General features: G+C 33.1%; 1 protein-coding gene across 3 annotated transcripts in view; it reads right to left on the bottom strand.

Moving 5' to 3' along the window:
* The window catches only part of LOC126880500 (uncharacterized), a 61,798-nt gene extending 40,723 nt beyond the window's left edge, over nucleotides 1-21,075 (bottom strand). The window contains exons 1-2 of one of the 3 annotated variants that reach the window (XM_050644388.1): nucleotides 20,778-21,075; nucleotides 15,016-15,657 (exon numbers count right to left, since the gene is read on the bottom strand). In XM_050644388.1, the coding sequence (XP_050500345.1) occupies nucleotides 15,016-15,657; nucleotides 20,778-20,841 (706 nt within the window). In that variant the 5' untranslated portion in view covers nucleotides 20,842-21,075. Of the gene's footprint in view, nucleotides 1-4,373; nucleotides 4,681-15,015; nucleotides 15,658-20,777 lie in introns of those variants that run through there. The other 2 variants (XM_050644382.1, XM_050644391.1) reach the window with 2 other exon arrangements.
* Between the last annotated feature and the right edge of the window lie 261 nt (nucleotides 21,076-21,336).

Raw genomic sequence — 21,336 nt, 5'->3', positions numbered from 1 at the left:
AGTGAAATGCCGTCTCCAGGCTACGTTGTTTTAACGTAGCGAGATTATTATTGTATATATTGATTATCGTATTATTTCGATGTTGCTATTATGATCGGATAACTATAATAAAGTTTAATATTGTTTTTCCTTTGCAGAAGATGGAATTATATTTTATTTTATTTGTTTTAAACTGTATATAATTACCTTTAATATATTTGCTTTATTTTTAAATTGTGTTTTACTGAGTCTGTCGTCCTTAAAAGAACTACCCGTTACAAAATGGCGCCCGAGCAAAATAAAAGCTACGCAGTTTGTAACTACCCGTTACAAATTGGCACCCGAGCAATAATTAGAACCATACAAAGACACAGACTCAGTACCAGGTCCACGTCGTGGATATATAAACAAAACCCGTTCAAAGATGATTAAGCTTCTTTGTTTTCAGATTATTAAGGAACCGAAAATGAACCAAATCGAGAATGATCCGAAAATAAACGTCGCCGATGCAACGAGCAGGAAGAGATGCGACCGTTCGCTGTAGAAAAGCCTTGGCATACTGTCCCAATGGAGTTGAGGGGATCACGCCCAAGATCTACAGAAGGAAGCACCTTCTAGCAAGTCATCCGAGACCAATTTACGAATCACCGAAAAAAATGACATTGTTAATGGAACCGTCAAAGATGAAACCAGCAAGAAAAATGTGACCATCTACTGTAGAAAAACCTTGGTAAACTGTCCCAATGGATTTGAGGGGACCACGAGCAAGATCTACAGAAGGAAACATCTTCTTGACAATCATCCCAGACCAGTTTGTGAAAGAAAATCGACAGAAAGTACATGCCTTAAGGGTAAACCGTCGCAGATGCAGCCAGCAGGAAGAATGTGACCATTTGCTGTAGAAAAGCCTTGGTACACTGTCCCAATGGATATGAGGGGACCACGATCAAGATCTACAGAGGGAAGCATCTTCTTCATGCCTTAAGGGTAAACCGTCGCAGATGCAGCCAGCAGGAAGAATGTGACCATTTCTGTAGAAAAGCCTTGGTACACTGTCCCAATGGATATGAGGGGACCACGACCAAGATCTACAGAGGGAAGCATCTTCTTGACAGCCATCCAGGACCAGTTTACGAAGTAAGGAAGAACCGACCAAGACCACACCGATGATGAGCCCAAGCCGTGTTGCACACACGGCACACAAAAAAAATGTATGCTACATTTTTTTTGTTTTCCAAAGAGAAGGGGGTGTAACGATGTGATGCCTCGGCGGGCGATGAGCTGCTGTTACCGGAGGGGACTGATGGAGTCTCCGTGTTTGCGCATTCCTTCTTCACGGCACCGCTGGGGGAAACCGAAGGAGAGGGCATCGAGAGCATATTTAAGGCGAGCTAGGAGAATGAGAAAATCAGTCATGGTTCGTGTATTGAACTTACTATGGCTCAACAGCTGATGCCTCGCGTATTGAACGAGCTTCAGCTGGCCTGGCAAAGATGCGCCGTTTGTGAGGCGGAACTATGCCTAGGTAGACGCCACCGTAGTGACGTGGAGTCTTGCCACAATCGTTATCGCAGTAGGCGGTAGTAGCGAGGAACGAGTGACTGCATTGAAGTGAAATGCCGTCTCCAGGCTACGTTGTTTTAACGTAGCGAGATTATTATTGTATATATTGATTATCGTATTATTTCGATGTTGCTATTATGATCGGATAACTATAATAAAGTTTAATATTGTTTTTCCTTTGCAGAAGATGGAATTATATTTTATTTTATTTGTTTTAAACTGTATATAATTACCTTTAATATATTTGCTTTATTTTTAAATTGTGTTTTACTGAGTCTGTCGTCCTTAAAAGAACTACCCGTTACAAAGATTGGACGCAAGGGGGAATACGATGAATCTGTAACTTTGTTTTTCACTTTACCGAAAATGCTTGCAGAAAGACATTCATCGTTCTTCCCCCTGACGCTTCATTTGTTGATATTATCTTTAATAATTAATATATAGCCTAATAAAATAAAAAAAGTCAAAATGTAAATTCGTACAGGTTAAAACAAATTTTATATTAAAGTTTAGGTGGTAACAAAAGATATTTTCAAGAAAGTATCCAAATTATACAAGGGGATCATTGTTTAAATAATTAAAAAGGGGTCATTTTTGAAAAAAAAAATACTTTTTTAACTGCTGAGGTAATTCACTTATTAGTGAAGGTCTATGGGATCTTTTTCTGCAAAGTTGAAGAGAAGGTTTTTCACATAAGACTTACTAAATTAAATTTGACCTCCTATTTATTTAAATAATTGTATATAAAACTTTAAAAACAAATTTGCAAAAAAATATTTTTAGCGTTTTAAATAAGCACTGTAAAATATCTTTTTTTACATACTAAATTGCGCTATGGTACCAGTATTAAGCAAAAAAAAATTGGTCAAAAAATATTTAATATTTTTTGAGATATTGAATTTGTTTATTCAATGTTACTATATTTTCAATTGCAAAAACGCGGTTGTTTCCAAAGAAATATTCATCTGCTTAAGATATCATTATTTTTATTTTTATGTATATTTTCGATAAATGTATTGATAAATTCGAATTTCAATTAAACTCCCCCCTAAAATGGCATTTGAAAATTATTCAAATTTGTTTATAATTTGTTTTTTTAATAACGTCGCGGCGATTAAGTATTTTGAAATGCCGTTTCGATAATTGGGTTCCTGGGAATTTTTTACTAATTAACAAAAATTTTTTGTCGTTTTTTCTTCTTCTTTTTTTTTCTTGGAGTTATATTACTACGGGCCCTTTTAGGGTTAAATTTTATTAAGAATGTCGAATATATGAGTTGTAGATTCTAGACCTAAAAATATTAAGATTTAACTAAAATCTTTTAAATAAAATGTGGCTACTTAGTGAGTTACAGGGTGTTTTATTTAAAAATTTAAAAATTATTTTTACCAAGTACTTTAAAACTATTTGTCGTATCCTTATCATACTTGGCAGAAAGTGTAGCTATTATACACTCTACTAAATTGGGATTAATAAACGTTTCTAGCTAGTGCCAGAGGCGTACGACAGGGGATAGTGAATGATTGACCCTTCCCAAATTCTACGCCACTGAGCAAATTACTATTTTAGCGAAATTCTTCGATTCTCCAATACTTTATATGTAAATAACTCTAATATGTCTAATAGTTTGAAAGTACTTGGTAAAAATAATTTTTATATTTTTAAATAATACACCCTGTAACTCAGTAAGTAGCCACATTTTATTTAAGTGATTTTAGACCAATCTTAATATTTTTAGGTCTAGAATTTACAACTTAGAGATTCGACATTCTTAATGAAACTTAACCCTAAAAGGGCCCGTAGTAATATAACTCAAAGAAAAAAAGAAGAGGAAAAAAGACAAAAAATTTGTTAATTAGTGAAAAATTCCCAGGAATCCAATTATCGAAACGGTATTTCAAAATATTTAATCCCCGCGACGTTATTAAAAAAACAATTTATAAACAAATTTGAATAATTTTCAAATGCCATTTTAGGGGGAAGTTTAATTGAAATTTGAATATATTAATACATTTATCGAAAATATACAAAAAAATAAAAATAATAAGATTTAATATAGGTGAATACTTCTTTGGCAACAACCGCGCTTTTGCAATTGAAAATAGAGTAACATTTAAAAAACAAATTTAATATCTCAAAAAATATTTAATATTTTTGGACCAATTTTTTTTTTGTTTAATACTGATAACATAGTGCAACTTCTTCTGTAAAATAAGATATTTTATAGTGCTTATTTAAAACGCTAAAAATAATTTTTTACAAATTTGTTTTTAAAGTTTTATATATAATTATTTAAATAAATAGGAGGTCAAATTTAATTTTGTAAGTCTTATGTGAAAAATTTACCCTTCAACTTTGCAGAAAATAATCCTATACACCTTCATTAGTAATTGAATGACCTCAGCAGTTAAAAATTAAGTTTTTTGCAAAAATTACCCCTTTTTAATTATTTAAACAATGATCCCCTTGTATGATTTGGATACTTTCTTGAAAATATCTTTTGTACCCACCTAAACTTTGATATAAAATTTGTTTCAACCTGTACGAATTTACATTTTGATTTACATGTAGTGTAATTTTATTTTACTAGACTAATAGTCAATTGGTACAAACAAGGGCGGTGAAAATCTCCCTCTCTCAAATAAAATTCCCACAAATTGTATAAACAAACATAAAAATTCGGATAGGTCCTCACCCAAGATGACGCGGTTATTTGGATAATAAGAAGCAACTCTTAACAAAATCACTAAAGTCGACTTTACTTAGTAACAAGGCGTCTACTCGAAGCCCGCATTACGGAAAATTATAAATAATAAAATAAAAATACTTACAATAGCTATGGCTACTGGAATGACTATAGGAATGGCTGGAAGAATGGCTACTTGATCGGCCACCACCCCTTCCCTGGATGGTGATTGTTTGTGATATTAATATCAATACACATATTCCTAATATTCGCGACATTTTTGAAAGACGATAGCAAAATAAAGCAATATATACTATAAATCACAAATCTTATCACAATTCTAACATGGTCGTGTCAACTGAGGTTACTAAGAATTCAAAACAACAGATACTGCTTAACAAACAAGTTGTTTTAATTGATATCTAACAATGTTGCCAACCATTCGGAGATTTACCGAAAGAATAAGTCATAAACTGGTACCTATTAGCTTATTACCACATTACATCACTTAAAGATGATTATACATGACTCACTGAAATACAGTGAAGTAATTTTTTATGTGATAATGTAATGTTTAAAATTCTTGGGGATTTACTGTAATTCGAATAATTTTTATTGTTTTTCCATGCACTCCCTTCCATATTTTTATATCTTGAATAACTCTTGCTATATTGATTGTATCTGTTTTATATGCTGTCTTAAGCCGGCCACTCAATTTACATACTACGGTGTCGTTCCACAAGATAGTCGATGATATCAATTCTGCAGTACTGCAGCAGACAGGCCAGTCTCCCTGTGGTTAAATTTTACGATTTTGTTGGATGCATGGTCACACACGATCAAAATTTTTTCCAATTTTGTCAAATCATTGGTTAAAAACTACCCTGTGTAGTAATTATTGTTAATCAATGGTCAAAATCAACAAAATTAAACGACACTGCAGTACCGTGAGAGGCCGGCTTTACATTATCTGCAGCATTTTCACAAAACATTATTTTCTATTGTATTTATTACATAAATGTATCGCATTTAGTAAACATACAACAGTACTGGAAAATATGCAAAAATAGTTTAAGGGAAAGGGAAACGAAGAAATGAATAGGTATTGGTTTAACGAAGAATGCGCTGAGATAACAAGAAGGAAAAACCAAGCATATTTAAGACTCCAAGAATGAGCAACAATAGGATAATCACAATCAGCTTACAAAATGTGGACAAAAGAAGAGAAAAATCTATACAGGGTGATTGATATAGTAGGGTAAAGCTCAATAGATCCGCTATAGTAATAGATAGCAATAAAAGTTAATAACAAAAATTTTATCCACCTTTGAGCTTCATATTACAAAATTAGTTAGAATGTTACAGGCTGTTCGTTAACACAGTGGCAGACCAAACTTATGTTTTTTTAAATGGAACACCCTATATTTTATTTTAAATTCGAAATCCTGTTAACTTGTCCATCACAAAAATATAAAGGTTTGTTATGTTATACAGGTATTTACAAAGTTATAACCAATTTTATATGAAAATCGTAACAAGTTCAACTCCCTGTATAAATAAAAATAAGCAAAACAACAATGGTTTATTAATGCCATATTTTTTAAAGTATGTATTGTCAAAATTTTCAAAAATGGCCGATATTGCTAATTTTCTTTATATCAAATACAGGGTGAGTCAAAACGCAAGTACATTATTTTCTCAGTAATTTTAAATGGAACACCCTGTATTTTATATCACTATTGAAAAGTACCATTACCGTACTTTAATTTTTAGATAACATTCCCTATGTCTAAATTTATTAGTTTTCGAGATATTTTCATTTTTCAATGGACCAGTAGCGGGGCCACACAAATCACTAGAATTTAATAAACTGGACTGATTTTTTTGGGGTTACGTTAATAATGAAGTTTATAAAATACCTCCAACAACAAGGGATGAGATGAAAAACAGAATACAAAGTGTATTTCGATGTGTTAATTTACAAATGCTCCGTAGAGTAAGTAGCTCATTCAATGATCGTTTTTAGGCGTACATAAATGTGTTAGGAGATAATTTTGAACGCCTTATACCTCTTTCGCTAATTCAATGGATTTGGTAGGAAAGGGTCAGCAGAACGGAACCAAGCTATTATTGTCAAACTTCCAAGAAAAGGGAAATAGTAATAACTGTAATAACTCATGAGGAATCAGCCTACCCTCGGTGTCCACTAACATTTGTACCTTACGTATACTAAACAAAGTTAAAGGATCGACGAACACCAAACTACATAAGAAACAATCAGTCGACTTCAGAGTGAACGTAGTTGTATGAATGTGATTAATTCCAGAGGTGTAATCCTAGGGCAAAGTAAAGAGTTTCAGTCAACACTTTACCTAACTTTCGATTCTGTGACAGATCACTTATTGTAAGATGTTTTCAAACATTATGTTTGGAAGATGAGATAACTAAGGAATAAATATCATAAGGGTTATGTTTGCAGGATTTCAATGCAGAATATCATTAATACAAGCTGTTACATGATATTACCATCAATGCTGGAATCAGGCAAGTCGCCATTATTTCATCCACTTTGTTATTATTATTATAGAGGTTAGTACAGTAAAGAAAGCAGAGCAACTATTTAGAATAGCTCGAGACAGATAAAGATTAGACATGTTAATCGCCAACGTCAAGGGGACTTAATAGGGCACGTTCACAAGAAGACAGACAATATTATAAGAAAACTGACAAAAACTGTGAAAGGAAAATTGTGTGGAAGATATCTAGTGGTCCCTAGTAGGGTACTAGGATGTCCCTACATCGACTTTGCAGACGACATCTGGAAGTGACTTGGACACCTATTAAAAAATAACTTTAAGCTGGAATCCCGAAATTGCCCGAAAGCGAGGTAGATTCCGAGGCCTAACAAATGATTAATTTGTCAATTCATTAATATATTCAGAATGGTTTTCCATTAACAACGATACTCCAGGAAACGACGCATTTAAAAATGTGTTTTTTCATAACATTTCGGATGGTCTTTTTTGTAAAGGTTAAAACAGCGGAGACAGTTTAAATTGTTTATACGGAAAAAAGTACTTCATTCTGCATCAATTATTTATTGTAATTTGTTATTCTAAATGGGAAATAAGCCACAACTTAACTTAAAAAATGATTTTATTATAAAATAAAAATATTTATAGAAATAGCTTCTGAACAATATTTATTGTAAGTAACAATTATTAAAAATAAATATAATTTTTTAAAATCACGAAAATTTTAAACCCGTTTTGAAAATATCTTTTTTTTTAATGGGATAAACAAATAGAATTCATGAAAATCTACTTGACCTATCGGGCCCATTTTTTGCACTTAATATAATTTTAATACATAAAAACTCATAGTGTGAAATAGGCTTTAAATATTTTTATTGTTTATTTTAATAATTATACACAATTGAAAAATATGCTTACTGTACGGTTTAATTTGCAATCGCTTTTTTGTTGATAAATATTTTTTTTAATTTGGAAAATCTGAAGTCGTCTGTTGAACGTTTTCATCTATAATGCGTGGTTTGTTCGCAATTGGAACAAATGAAAAAGTAGCCTTTTTTTGCTTAAATGTTAATAAAACCATGATTCAGTAAAAGTTTCGATGCCCATGAGATGCTACCTTTTATATTGACTTCTCCCAGATATTTCAGTTAAAAAATAGCAGGCAGTAACTTTTCGATTTTTCAAGTGCTTTTTGTACTTCGTTTCCTGGGGTATAACAAAATGCTCCAGTTAATAGATTATGAATGTTCCCTAGTTTGACCGCAAAAGTACTCCGCACAAACCTTATGGAAATTAGGTCCCAGTGGATTTCGTGCATACTTTGGGAAAATACACTTTGAAGCATCCTGATAAAAAGTTCTCATGGGCACAACTCAATCGTATGAAGGATTTTCAAGATATAGAGGCACAAACTCGGAAAATTATAAGATTTACTGGGTATTAGAATTACATGAGTTACTGGTTATCTGGCAACATGTAGCAGTTTGGATCAAGAAAAAGTACTAGTAGTCTAAGATTTGTTCCTGGCTATCCAATGGCGACCTTTACTATTGACCTTGACCTTCAACGGATGTCATCTGCTAGAGCTTCGAGGGTTTTCGGTATTAAATTGGTATAAACACATTACTCATGGGTTTTTGGGATCGCTAAATACGAATATGCCATCAGAATTGACCTCCGGAGGACGTCCACTGCAAGGGACGTCATCTTCTAGAGTTTCGATGGTTCATTTAATTGATGCAAATGAATTAGTGGAGGATTTTTTGAGGTCGCTAAACACGAATATGCCACCAGAACCGACTCCTGGAGCACCTGATTTCCAAGGTCAATGAAAGGGACTCCAGGTGTTTCGAGGGTCTTTGGTACTATGTACATTAATGCAAACGGATTAGTTATAAACGGAAAAACCCGTAACTAATCCGTTTGCATTAATGTAGTACCAAAGATCCTCGAAACTCCAGGAGCGCCTTTCATTGACCTTGGAAACCAGGTGCTCCGGGAGTCGGTTCTGGTGGGATATTCGTGTTTAGCGACCTCAAAAACCCTCCAGTAATTCATTTGCACCAATTAAATGCCGAAAACCCTCGAAACTCTAGAAGATGACGTCCGTTGAAGGTCAAGGTCAAAGTAAAGGTCGCCATTGGATAGCCAGGAAAAATCCTAGACTGCTGGTACTTTTCCTTGATCCAAACTTCTACATGTTGCCAGATAACCAGTAACTCAGGGAATTGGAATACCCAGTAAATCTTATAATTTTACAAGTTTGTGCCTCTATATCTTGAAAATTCTTCATACGATTGGGTTGAGCCCATGATAACTTTTTATCGGGAGGCTTTAAAGAGTATTTTCCCAAAGTATGAACGAAATCTACTGGGACCTCATTTCCGTAAGGTTTGTGCGGGGTACTTTGCAGATATTTTATCAAATTTATGTAGAAAATTAAAATCCATTCCAGTGCACTGAATCATTACGATTTCTTGTAACAATATCGCGAATAACTTCCGCGGAACATCATTGTTTTTATATTCACGGTTCGCTGATTTTTTTAGTTTTTTGGTTGCTCCATTGTTTAGCTTCAATAGCATTTTGTGCTGCAAAAAATATATTTAGAACTAGTTGGTAGTTTCAATACCTGTAAAAACATTGGCTATATTTTCGAATTGGAATAAAATCACAAACTGAATATGATTAATTTGAATTTTCAAAATAATATAGGTACAACATTTAGTTACTATAGAGTATTGCCTTTTTGTTTGATTGTTTTTATCGATATTTCTCTGAAAGCTTGTGTGAATAAATTTGTTATTTTTTGTTATTATACTACTACTTTTTTTTCAAAAAAACATCAATATTTAGCATTTGCGGACAATTTGGTAATCTTGGCTAAAAGCAAAATACAACTGACGGAAACAGTCATGAAACTCGAAGAGAGGGCAGCAACCAAAGGATTGTATTATATGAAGCAAATACGAAATGCATATATGGAATGGAAAAAATAAGCAGTTCGTTCGGGGACAATACATAACATGTGACAGCAGCAAAGGGAACACAATATAACTTCGAAGAAGTTAAAAGATTTGAGTACTTAGGCACTGTCTTCACAAGAGAACCTAACTATGAACCATAAATACAGAAAATAATTATGTCCGACAACCGCGCAACTAGTGGTTTATTAAGAAGCAAAACGATATCTCGAAGAACCTACAAGACCGTAATAAGACCGATAGTGACGTATGCTTCTGAAACATGGATCAAAACAAAAAAAACACCAGGAGTTGTTATTAGCAGCTCTATTGGAACCTCTATATACTGTGGTTATTAGTTTGGAAACCGAAAATACTAAGCAAAATATTTGGTGGGAACAACTTAAACGGACAATGGATAAAAAGATCAAAAACGAGCTAACTGAACTCTATCAAAAACCTAACATATTAGCTGTTCTTATTATGATTATATCAAGAATTTCCAAATGGTACTATAGAGAGTATATTTTTGTTGGTACTATCTAGTCAAATCTAGTGCACTGGCAGGCAAAAGGCGAAGAAAAAAGACCGAGGTCAAGATAGAATAACGGGGTTAAAGAAGACTTAACGTAACGAACTGGGAAAGAAAAGCAACTGACAAAAGGGAGTGGAAAAGAATAATACATCAAGCCACGGGCCCACTAGGCTCGCAGTGCTTAGGTACATATTAATATATTATTATAGTGCGGCCGATATGTGAAACAATTGCACATTTAATGATACAAGCATATAATTTGGACCACATATACTGCACATATAAAGGTTTAAATTTAGATATGAGGCCATCTCAGATTTTGCCTTTTACAAAAATGGCGGGCGTTCAAAATGGCGGCTATACTTATGTGTTAATAGTACCATAACTTTTGAACGAAAAGCCCGATTTCAACCAAATTTGGTATATAGGTTTTTTTTATTTACAAGAGGGATGTGGTGAACCTGAAGAATCGGTTTATCATAATTCTGTGTTTTTACTGGTTGTTTATGTAAAAATATGTTTTTTAAATTTTTTCCCTCTGTATATACTAATTTTTCAAAAAGGTAATACCGCAATTAAAAAGAGCGTAAAAATATTTTGTTGAAAATATTTTGAACTTTTTAGTTATGTTAATTACCATTTAATAAATGCATAACGTATCATCACAAGTACCTATGTGTGGCAAATTCGTGCATTATAAGAATTATTGTGCATTTAATGGTAGAAGCATATAATTTGGACCACATATACTACACACATCAAGGTTCAAATTTAGATAAAAGGTCATCTCAGATTTTACCTTTTACAAAAATGGCGGGCATGCAAAGTGGCGACTATACATATGTATTTGACTTATAGCACGAAAACTTTTGAACTTAAAGTCCGATTTCAACCAAATTTGGTATATAGATTCTTCTTTTAATGTGTAAGACCAAGGTATTGAACTGGAAGAATCGATTTACCAGAAGTTGTGGTTTTCCTGATTTTTATATAAAAACATGTTGTTTTTTTACCAATCCTTTCACCCTGTATATATTAATTTTTCAAAAAGTTAATACCGGCGTTGAAAAGAGCGTAAAAATATTTTTTAGGAAATATTTTGAACTCTTTAGTTATGTTAATTACCAATTAATAAATGCATAACGTATCTTAACATGTACCTATGAAACTATGTGCGGCGCATTAGTGCAAATAATATAAGAATTATTGTACATTTAATGGTAAAAACATATAATTTGGACCACACACACTACACATACAAAGGTTCAAATTTAGATATGAGGCCATCTCAGATTTCGTCTTTTACAAAAATGGCGGGCATTCAACATGGATCTACCGCACATAGGTACGTGTGAAGATACGTTATGCATTTATTAAATGATAATTAACATAACAAAAAAGTTCAAAATCTTTCCTAAAAAATATGTTTACACTATTTTCTATGGCGGTATTACCTTTTTGAAAAATTAATATATACAGGGTGAAAGAATTGAAAAAAACAACAACATAATTTTACATAAAAAACAGTAAAAACACAACTTCTGGTAAACCGATTGTTCCTGTTCAAGACCTCGATCTTATTCATCAAAAAAAGAAACTTACGTAGAAACACATACGTATAGCCGCCATTGTGAATGCTCGCCATTTTTGTAAAAGGCAAAATCTGAGATGGCCTCATATCTAAATTTGAACTTTTGTATGTGTAGTATAATATACTACATATTATGTGGTCCAAATTATATGACTCTACCATTAAATGTACAATAATTCTTATAATATTTGCACGAATCTGCCACACATAGGTACATGTGAAGATACGTTATGCATTTATTAAATGGTAATTATAATTAACATAACTAAAAAGTTCAAAATATTTCCTAAAGCATATTCTTACGCTCTTTTCAATGGTTTTGTTACCATTTTGAAAAACTAATATATACAGGGTGAAAGAATTGAAAATAAATTATTTACATAATATAAAATAGTTTTACATAAAAAACCAGAAAAAACACAACTTCTGGTAAACCGATTCCTACAGCTCATGCCATCGATCTTGTAAATCACAAAAGGAACCTAAGTACCAAATTTGGTTGAAATCGGACTTTTCATTCAAAAGATATCGTGCTATTAGTCATATATGTATAGTCGCCCATTTTGAATGACCGCCATTTTTGTAAAAGGCAAAATCTGAGATGGCCTCATATCTAAATTTGAACCTTTATATGTGCAGCTTATGTGAACCAAATTACACGCTTGTATCATTAAATGTGCAATTCTTATAAAAATTTTCAAGAATCTGCCGCACTATTACTTTATTTTTATTTCTATTTCAGTATTTATTTATTTTAATATATAAACTGCTCGTCAAAAGTTAGGGATATAGAAAATTCTGCTGAATTTTCATAGTAGATTTTTTCGTGAACAGATTAACGGATTCCGCTAATTTTTTTTTATTATTTTAGATTTTTCTTTAGTATTTACGCAGTTATGCAAAGGTTTACTCAAACTTTTTTTTTGTACTTATACCGGGTGGAAGAAAAGAAATGATTTTTTTATGTTAAGTTTGAGACGCCCTGTAGGGAGGACGAGGTACAAATGTGAGTATGGATCGAAATCGTATTGTAATCTTATGTTTTGTGAAAATTTTGTTTTTTGAATGTCCCTGATATCTTTAGAAACAAAAACAATAGGGAGAAAAAGGCACAAAGGTGAGTATACCTAGATCTTATGTTGTATACCCTATTCCACGAACATACGCCTGGTTTGGATTACTTCGAAACGAATATTTTACTGTGCAAAATAAGAAGAACGAAAGTAAAGTGCAAATTACATTGTTGTTTATTGGAATAATTATTAGCGCCATTTACTTTCGTACTTCTTATGTTGCACAGTAAAATATTCGTTGTCGAAGTAATCCAAAACAGGCGTATGTTCCTGGAATGGCTCATAGTCTCATATTTTGTGAATATTTAATTTTTTTTAAATTTCTCTAATATCTTTAATAACAAAGAAACTAGACGGTATTTCTCTTTAACATGTGTTTTAACTGACGACATGCATCACTAGTACCGGCGCTAGGGTATAAGGCGCCCGCCTGCAAAACTAGCATAGGCGCCCTTCGGTTTCTTTTAAATTAATATTTTGTATCGCACCAGCAAAAAAAAGGTCATTTTGGCGCCCCCCTAATAGTGGCGCCCGCCTGCAGTGCATCCCTTGCAGGCCTGTTATCGCCGGCCCTGTGCATCACATCACACAAACATGTGAAACATAGAAATACATAGAGTAATACCGTCTAGTTTCTTTGTTATTAAAGATATCAGAGAAATTAGAAAAATAAAATATTTAAAAAATATAAGACTACAACATAATATCGAGGTATACTCATCTTTGTGCCTTTTTCTCCCTACAAGGTGTCTCAAACTTTTGTTTCGGTTAAAACACATGTTAAATTACAAAACCGTCTATTTTTTTGTTTTTAAAGATATCAGGGACATTCAAACAACAACATGTTCACAAAACATAAGACTACAATACGATTCTGATGTATACTCACATTTGTACCCCATTCTCTCTACAGGGTGTCTCAAAGTTAACATAAGAAAAACATGTCTTTTCTTCCACCCGGTATAAGTACAAAAAATAAGTTTGAGTAAACCTTTTCACAATAATGTAAATACTAAAGAAAAATCTAAAATAAAAAAAAATAGCGGTATCCGTCTGTTCTCAAAAAAATCAACTATGAAGGTCAGCATATAATTTTCTATATCCCTAACTTTTGACGAGCAGTTTATTATATAATACAAAAATTAAGGAACCTCGTATTTCATTCTATTTCTCTTGAAAATCTTTGCAAGACCTTTTTATTCGTAACTCTTTATATGTAAGAGATTCTCAGGATTTTTCTCTAAAACCACTCTTGAAAACTTCGAATTTTCTTATTATTACGTTAGTGAGAGTGACTACCTCTATACCTTATTTGAAGATGTGAAATATGTAAAATCTAAGCATGCACATTTTTATGTTGACACTAAAAGTTACATATTGCAAAATATAATGTTTCATTTTCATATGAGTCAAGCGCAATTTCAATTGTGGTTGTTATTTCCTTTGCAAAATCATGATTCTCATTTTCATATTAAAATTCCGAGATGTTTGCATTTATATACACGCTTGATATTGTAGTCGTCCATGATAAGTTGAGGATTATTATTTCGTTTCTTGGTAAAGATAAGAAACTTGGTTTTATCCAGGTTCATATTCAGGCCATAATGTAAATTTTGTTGTATACCTAAACTTTTTTAACTATTCTCTGCCAATCTTCCATAGTCTCTGCATGAACACAGTATCATCCCCATACCTTAAGTTTTTAATAGGGATCCGTGTGTGTACTCACAATATAGGCAAGCGTCCACAGACTCGCATCGTACGCATCGTACGCAACGGATTTTAGTTTGACAATCGATAATGCGATCCGTACGATGCGGATCAGTGGACGCGGTTACATAAGTTTCTGTACAAGGCAAACTAAAATCCGTTGCGTACGATGCGTCCGATACGTACGATGCGGGTCTGTGGACGCTTGTCTTAAGAGTACACTATAAGAGAAAATGAAAGACAGGTAATATTTGATTCGGTTTCGGACCCAACCACCATCCTCCTACGTATATACGGTTCACCCGAGGGATTCTTCTAAAAATTTTGGATTTTCGGTTCTAAGACTTCTCGTTGTGTATAAAGTTAATAGAAGATACTTACGACGTCCTGGATTCCAATTTCCAACTGTTACAGCCTTTGTTGATTGCACAAAAGGTCTATGGGTACTAGTATTGAAATGAGGTCTGGAACTGTTAGTGCCGACACGTGGTGGAGTATTGAATACTGAACGGACCGTTGAAGTACTGATATAATTCCCAGATGAATGATTAGTTCTACCTGTGGGTGGATAGTTTGGATTAAATGGAGGTTGTCTAGCATGCTGAGTAGTCCTCTGCGTGGATGGAGTTGTCATAGGATAACGGTTTGTCGTGTTGGATGGTCGGAAATTAGGATTAAATGGGGGCTGTCTACTATGCGGTGTAGTCCTTTGAGTGGGCATGGTAGTCATAGGATGATACCTCGTCGTTCTTCTCGTTGGCATAGTCGTCATTGGATGATATCTCGTCGTTCTCCTAGTAGGCATCGTAGTCATGGGATGATATCTTGTCGTTCTCCTGGTAGGCATAGTTGTTACAGGATACCGTCTTTGAGTAGGTCTGGGTGGAAAAGGTCTAGTAGCAGAATTTGAGCTGCCACGGGATCCAGAACCGAACGAACTACCACGGGATCCTGAACTGCCTCGAGAGCTGGAACTAGAACTTCGAGAACTGGAACTAGAACTACGAGATGAACCCCATGATGCTGAAAGTGACGTTTTTACAGTATTAATATATTTTTTTTATTAGTTATAGTTATCAAGTCATATATTTAAGAGCGTAGGTGCAAATATTTTACGGCTATCCCTACTTTTTACAGTAGTAAAGTTTCACAGAGATGTAAACATTATTTGACAATAATTACATTGTCATCATTAACTTAGAGATCTCTTTTGAATATTCTTGGATAACCATTACTTGTATAATCACTTTAATTATTAATTTAGTTAATTAAGTGATTATTTTTGCACTAACTATGTATTCACTGATTACAATAATTTATATACTATAGAATTAAAATTAATACTTAATCGAGGAAAGAAGAAAAGTGATAAAGTGGTTATTTTAATAATATATTGTTACTATGGAACACTTAGATACATTTTGAACATCTTTAACAATAAAATACTTGGATCACAGAATATATCCTGGTGTATTCTATGCTTGGATCTTGCATAAATAATAAACAATAAATAATTTTTATTAATTTCACGTCTTAAACCAATTATTTATCAAATACACTATCAATATTTAATATTTATTTAATAAACAGCTCAAAATATTCCTGAAGCCGTGTAAAATATTTAGTAGCCTTGTTTGTCACTATCTTATCATCACATTCTGTTCGACTGAGTGCGTTGTATGACAAAGATAGCAAATGTTCAATTTTGAAAATATCACCACGGACATGGTGTTCATTTTTTTCGAATCCTGGAAAAACTAATCAATATTTTTGAAAAATTTTAACGCAGAATGAAAGACTACATCATTACTGATGGTAAAAAGTCCCTTAGAATAAACAAAATAGTTATTTATGAAACAGTTTACACGAGCGACAGCGGCGCGAGTGCTACACATCGCGTAAGGTTGCAAAAAGTACTTCATGCACAGTTTCATACAATATTTTATCTACGATAAACAAATAAAAAAAACTGTAACTTTTCATTTCTATTCTACAATTTTTAGACCTTTGACATTTAAAAATTCTAACTTCGTTCAAACCACAAAACCGTCAAAACTTTTGTTTATTGCTCAAATGTCATCACCATGACAACGCGAGTTAAGGATATTTGATTATAACGACAGAGATAGCTATACAGTACGTGTCTATTCTTAAATCAGATATACTTTCCAGTTTACCTCACCTTTGCAGTGTACGTCAACTTAACAAGGAAAGTTAGGTTATGTAGAGATGTTGGTGGTGGACATAATATACAGCATATTGTTTGACTTTATTTATTATTGTTACTTACAATTCTGTTAATTCTTTTTATTTTTGATTAAAATTCTGTGTTAAAAGTTTTGACTCATTTTTTATGTTTTATAATGTTAATCAAAATTAATTGATAAACCAATGATATAAATTTAGATTAAAACAAGACATACGTAATTTTTTGCACAATAGAATTATGGAAGTTGGACAAATGCCAGACGAATGGAGAAGTAGTATACTGGTACCTGCGTTTACAATAACAAGGGAGATATACAACAATGTACAAACTACAGGGCTATAAAACTACTTAGCCACACCATGAAAATATGGGAAAGAGTAATTGATAGACGGATACGTGAAGAGACCGAAATATCCGAGAATCAATTTGGCTTTATGCAGGGCAGATCAAAAACAGATGCAATTTTCTTTATAAGGCAGTTGATGGAAAAATACAGGAGTAAAGAAACAAACGCTCATATGTTATTCATTGATCTTGAGAAAGCATATGATAGAGTTCCTCGAGAGATTCTGTGGTGGGCACTCAATAAGGAAGGAGTCCCTGGTGAATATGTAAAGATTGTGAGGGCTATGTATGAGGGAGTAACGACTAGTGTTAGGACAGGTGTGGGAGAGACTGATAAATTTCCTGTGAAAGTAGGATTGCACCAAGGCTCTGTGCTTAGTCCGTATTTATTCTCATTAGTTTTGGACCAGATAACAGCGAAACTACAGGGTAACATTCCATGGTGCTTAATGTATGCTGATGATGTCGTGTTAGTAGGAAATAGTGAAAGAGACTTAGAACAAAAACTGGAACAGTGGAGGCAAGCTCTGGAGGAAAGAGGTTTAAAACTTAGTAGGACAAATACAGAGTAATATTTGGAGTGTTCATTTAAAGATGGAGTTACTACAAATAAACTGGTATCTTTGGATGGTGAACTGATTGTAAAAAGCAGTAGTTTTAAGTACCTGGGATCGGTATTACAGAGTAATGGAGAAATAGATGGAGATGCATGTAGTAGAATTAGGGCTGGATGGATGAAGTGGAAATAAGCGAGTGGTGTGTTGTGTGACAGAAAAATTCCAATGAAGCTGAAGGGAAAATTCTATAAAACAGCCATAAGACCGGCTATGATGTACGGAACTGAATGTTGGACAGTGAAAAAGAAAGAGGAACAACGAATGCATGTGGCGGAGATGAGAATGCTTAGATGGATGAGTGGAGTGACAAAGAAGGATAAAATTAGAAATGAGTATATTCAGGGAAGTCTAGGTATGGCACCAATTGATGCCAAAATAAGAGGGCATAGGTTAAGATGGTTTGGTCATGTTCAACGTCGAGACGTTAATCACCCAATACGCAGAATAGCTGAAGTGCAGATTCCTGGAAGGAGTAGGAGAGGAAGACCAAAGAAGATCCTGGGGGGAGACGATAAGGCAGGACATGTTGGTAAAGGGGATCAACATTGATATGACCCAAGATAGAAATGTGTGGAGAAATGGAATTAGGGAAGCCGACCCCGCATAGATATAAGGCAAAGAGAATGATGATGACGATACGTAATTTTTTGCACGGCCTAGCTTTGATCCCAATAATTGTGGATTGCTCGTTATGAAAGTGTGCCAAAGAAAAATTGTGCGAAAAAGTAAACCACATTTAAAATACATTGTTACTTCACGCATACTTTAAATACTTCACGCACTGCTATCTATAATGACAGTTTTCACAAACTAAAAACTTAAGCATAATATGAGATAGAGTAAATAAAATTTCTTTTAAACGAGATATTTAAATTTCTTAATTTTCTCTTGTTGTTCACCCCTATAACTTATTAAAATAAACATTATAGAAGTTTTCAGGGACTTTCTACCCTCGGTAATGATGGATTCTTTCATTCTGCGTTGAAATTATTCAAAAATACTTATTATTTTGGAGCCGAAAATTTGCGCCTATCCCCTTAATTTATTGTGTAAAATACATTTTTGTTTATATAACATAATATTATTTAATATTACAAACTATTTTTAAAACAAATGAGATAAGTTAGCAACATAAAAATACCCTGTAGTGTCAGAAGATAGTCATAATTTAAGTTACATTAAAAAAATAGTGTAATAATATTGATAATACTTATCTACTAAACAACATGTAAAAAATAACATAAATTTTAGATAACAGGGAAATATAAGCTGATAATAATAAGCTGATGGAAGAAACAGAAAAAGTGAAAAACCGAAAAAAAGAGTTATATACATAGGAATAACTAATGACGTTGGAACTACAAATACCAGAAATTACCATAAACTAAGAAGTTTACATAAACAAGCAGGAAGTACCTACAAAAAACACTTGAAAAACTAAAGAACAGAAAAGCTGCAAATAAAGATGGGATATCATGTATAATTTAAGTACGTTATGTGTTTTAATAAGCTTTGTCTCCACCAATGCACGTTACCGCAACTTACTGCAACAACAACATAAAAGTTGGCTGTTATAGTTTGTTACACCGTGTTGCAGTATGTTCATGTCGCAGTTGGAGTATCCATCTTTGGCAGTAAAGATCAAAGGAACTCTTGTAACATTGTTCAACAACGACAAAAATGTTAACATCAGTGTGGACGTCTTGTAGTTAATAGTAGTCGCTAGTTGTTGGCAGGTTGAAACTGTTTGTTTTGTTTTATGGATTTGGTTATTAAAATGGTATTTAAATGGACTGTAGAAGCCGGCATTAATTTAAAAGACAATTATAAACAACATACATGTCTTTTCAATGCACGTGACAAACATTATAAATGATGCTAAACAGAGAAGCTAAACATGATGCCTGGTCCAATAATATTTGTATCAGTATAAACTGTAAAAATATAGAAGAGGCAAAATGAAAAATAAGAAATTTGTAAGCCCAGTTCTACAGAGAAAGGAAGAAATACAAGGCTATGAAGAAATCCGGAGCAGGTGCCTCTTTCATCACACATAATAAGCAACTATTGCTTCAGTGGATACATGATGATGCATCTAATCGCAAATACGTGCAAAATATCCAACATTTATACAAAAAAGTTAGAGACAATTTGTTAAAAGAATGTGAAACTTAATTCAACCTAATTCAACATTGTAAAATACAAAAGTTGAAGTATGTTGCCTTGATGGAAACACACCACGAACATACAATTGTATTGAAACCGTAAAAACATAGCCTCGTGCTGATGTTGATAAGAGAAGAAGAAAACATTATAACCTTAAGAACTAACCACGTGACAATCTACTATTACGCAACATATAGATATATTGTACTATAGATTATGTAATAATAAGGCCCGGCACTTTATGTCTCGATTAACAGCCGGTTAGTTAACCGGGGTTTAATCGGGACCTCTTTAGGGTATCTTGCGTTGTAATAAATGCAATTATAATTGAAGCGTTTAATTGAAAAACAACACATGGCCATTTTTCTCAAATTTGACTTTATATATTCTTCTCATAGAATAGTAGTTTCTTTATCCATCTGACACATTCAGTTGTGTAAAAATCTCAGATGTCTGGAGTAAACTGCATAGAACATTTGGATAGTATTAGACAAACAACAGATGTCTGGGAAGTTTTTCTTGATTTGCCAAACTTTTAATTTTTGGACAAGTGTTGTTTTTCGAATAAACGCTTCAATTATTATTATACTTATTTATAATTATAATAGTACTTATAATTGCATTTATTACAACGCAAGAGATCCTAAAGAGGTCCCGATTAAACCCCGGTTAACTAACCGGCTGTTAATCGAGACATAAAGTACCGGGCCTAAGTATTATATATCTATAGCCCTACATTTTTTTAACACACGAATACTACATATATCCGTATAATAACTTCAGTAGGTATTAAAAAAAATACTTACTAGTCTGATCTAACTCTACTAATAATACAATTAGTAGAATGCACCAACTCCATTTTAACAACATGTTCAAAACAATCGTCAAGTAACACTGTAGGTTCTGATATTAAATGTTTTATAATAATTGTTCAAATTTATCGGATACGTAGTAGAGGTCACTAATATTTATTTATAAGATGATTAATAGGTTACTTTTCATAGATTTACTTGGATTACACAGTAACATCATTATAATTGCTCATTGAAAAACATTTAAGAGATAAGTCTGAAAATTCCGGTTAGTCAAACATAATAGCCCCTGGCTATAAATCAACTAAACCGGTTCACTTTTTTTGCTAGATTGGTTACATATTCTTTTGTAATTTGGATACAAAAGATTCTTGATAGTCTATTATGTGAGGCCGCTCTGGTATGAAAAAATTTCTGATTCGGTTTTTTTGCGGATTCCTGTTCAAAAATGCCCCTTAAAACAAATCAAAGGGTTCTAGGCTAAATTTTTGGGCAGAAATTGTTTAAACATTTTTTTTAAACAAATTAAAAATATCACCTTTTTTTTGCTCCG

The sequence above is a fragment of the Diabrotica virgifera genome, chromosome 1 (genome assembly GCF_917563875.1).
Source record: "Diabrotica virgifera virgifera chromosome 1, PGI_DIABVI_V3a".
NCBI classification, from domain to species: domain Eukaryota; kingdom Metazoa; phylum Arthropoda; class Insecta; order Coleoptera; family Chrysomelidae; genus Diabrotica; species Diabrotica virgifera.
This window is presented reverse-complemented; position numbering and strand designations above follow the sequence as displayed.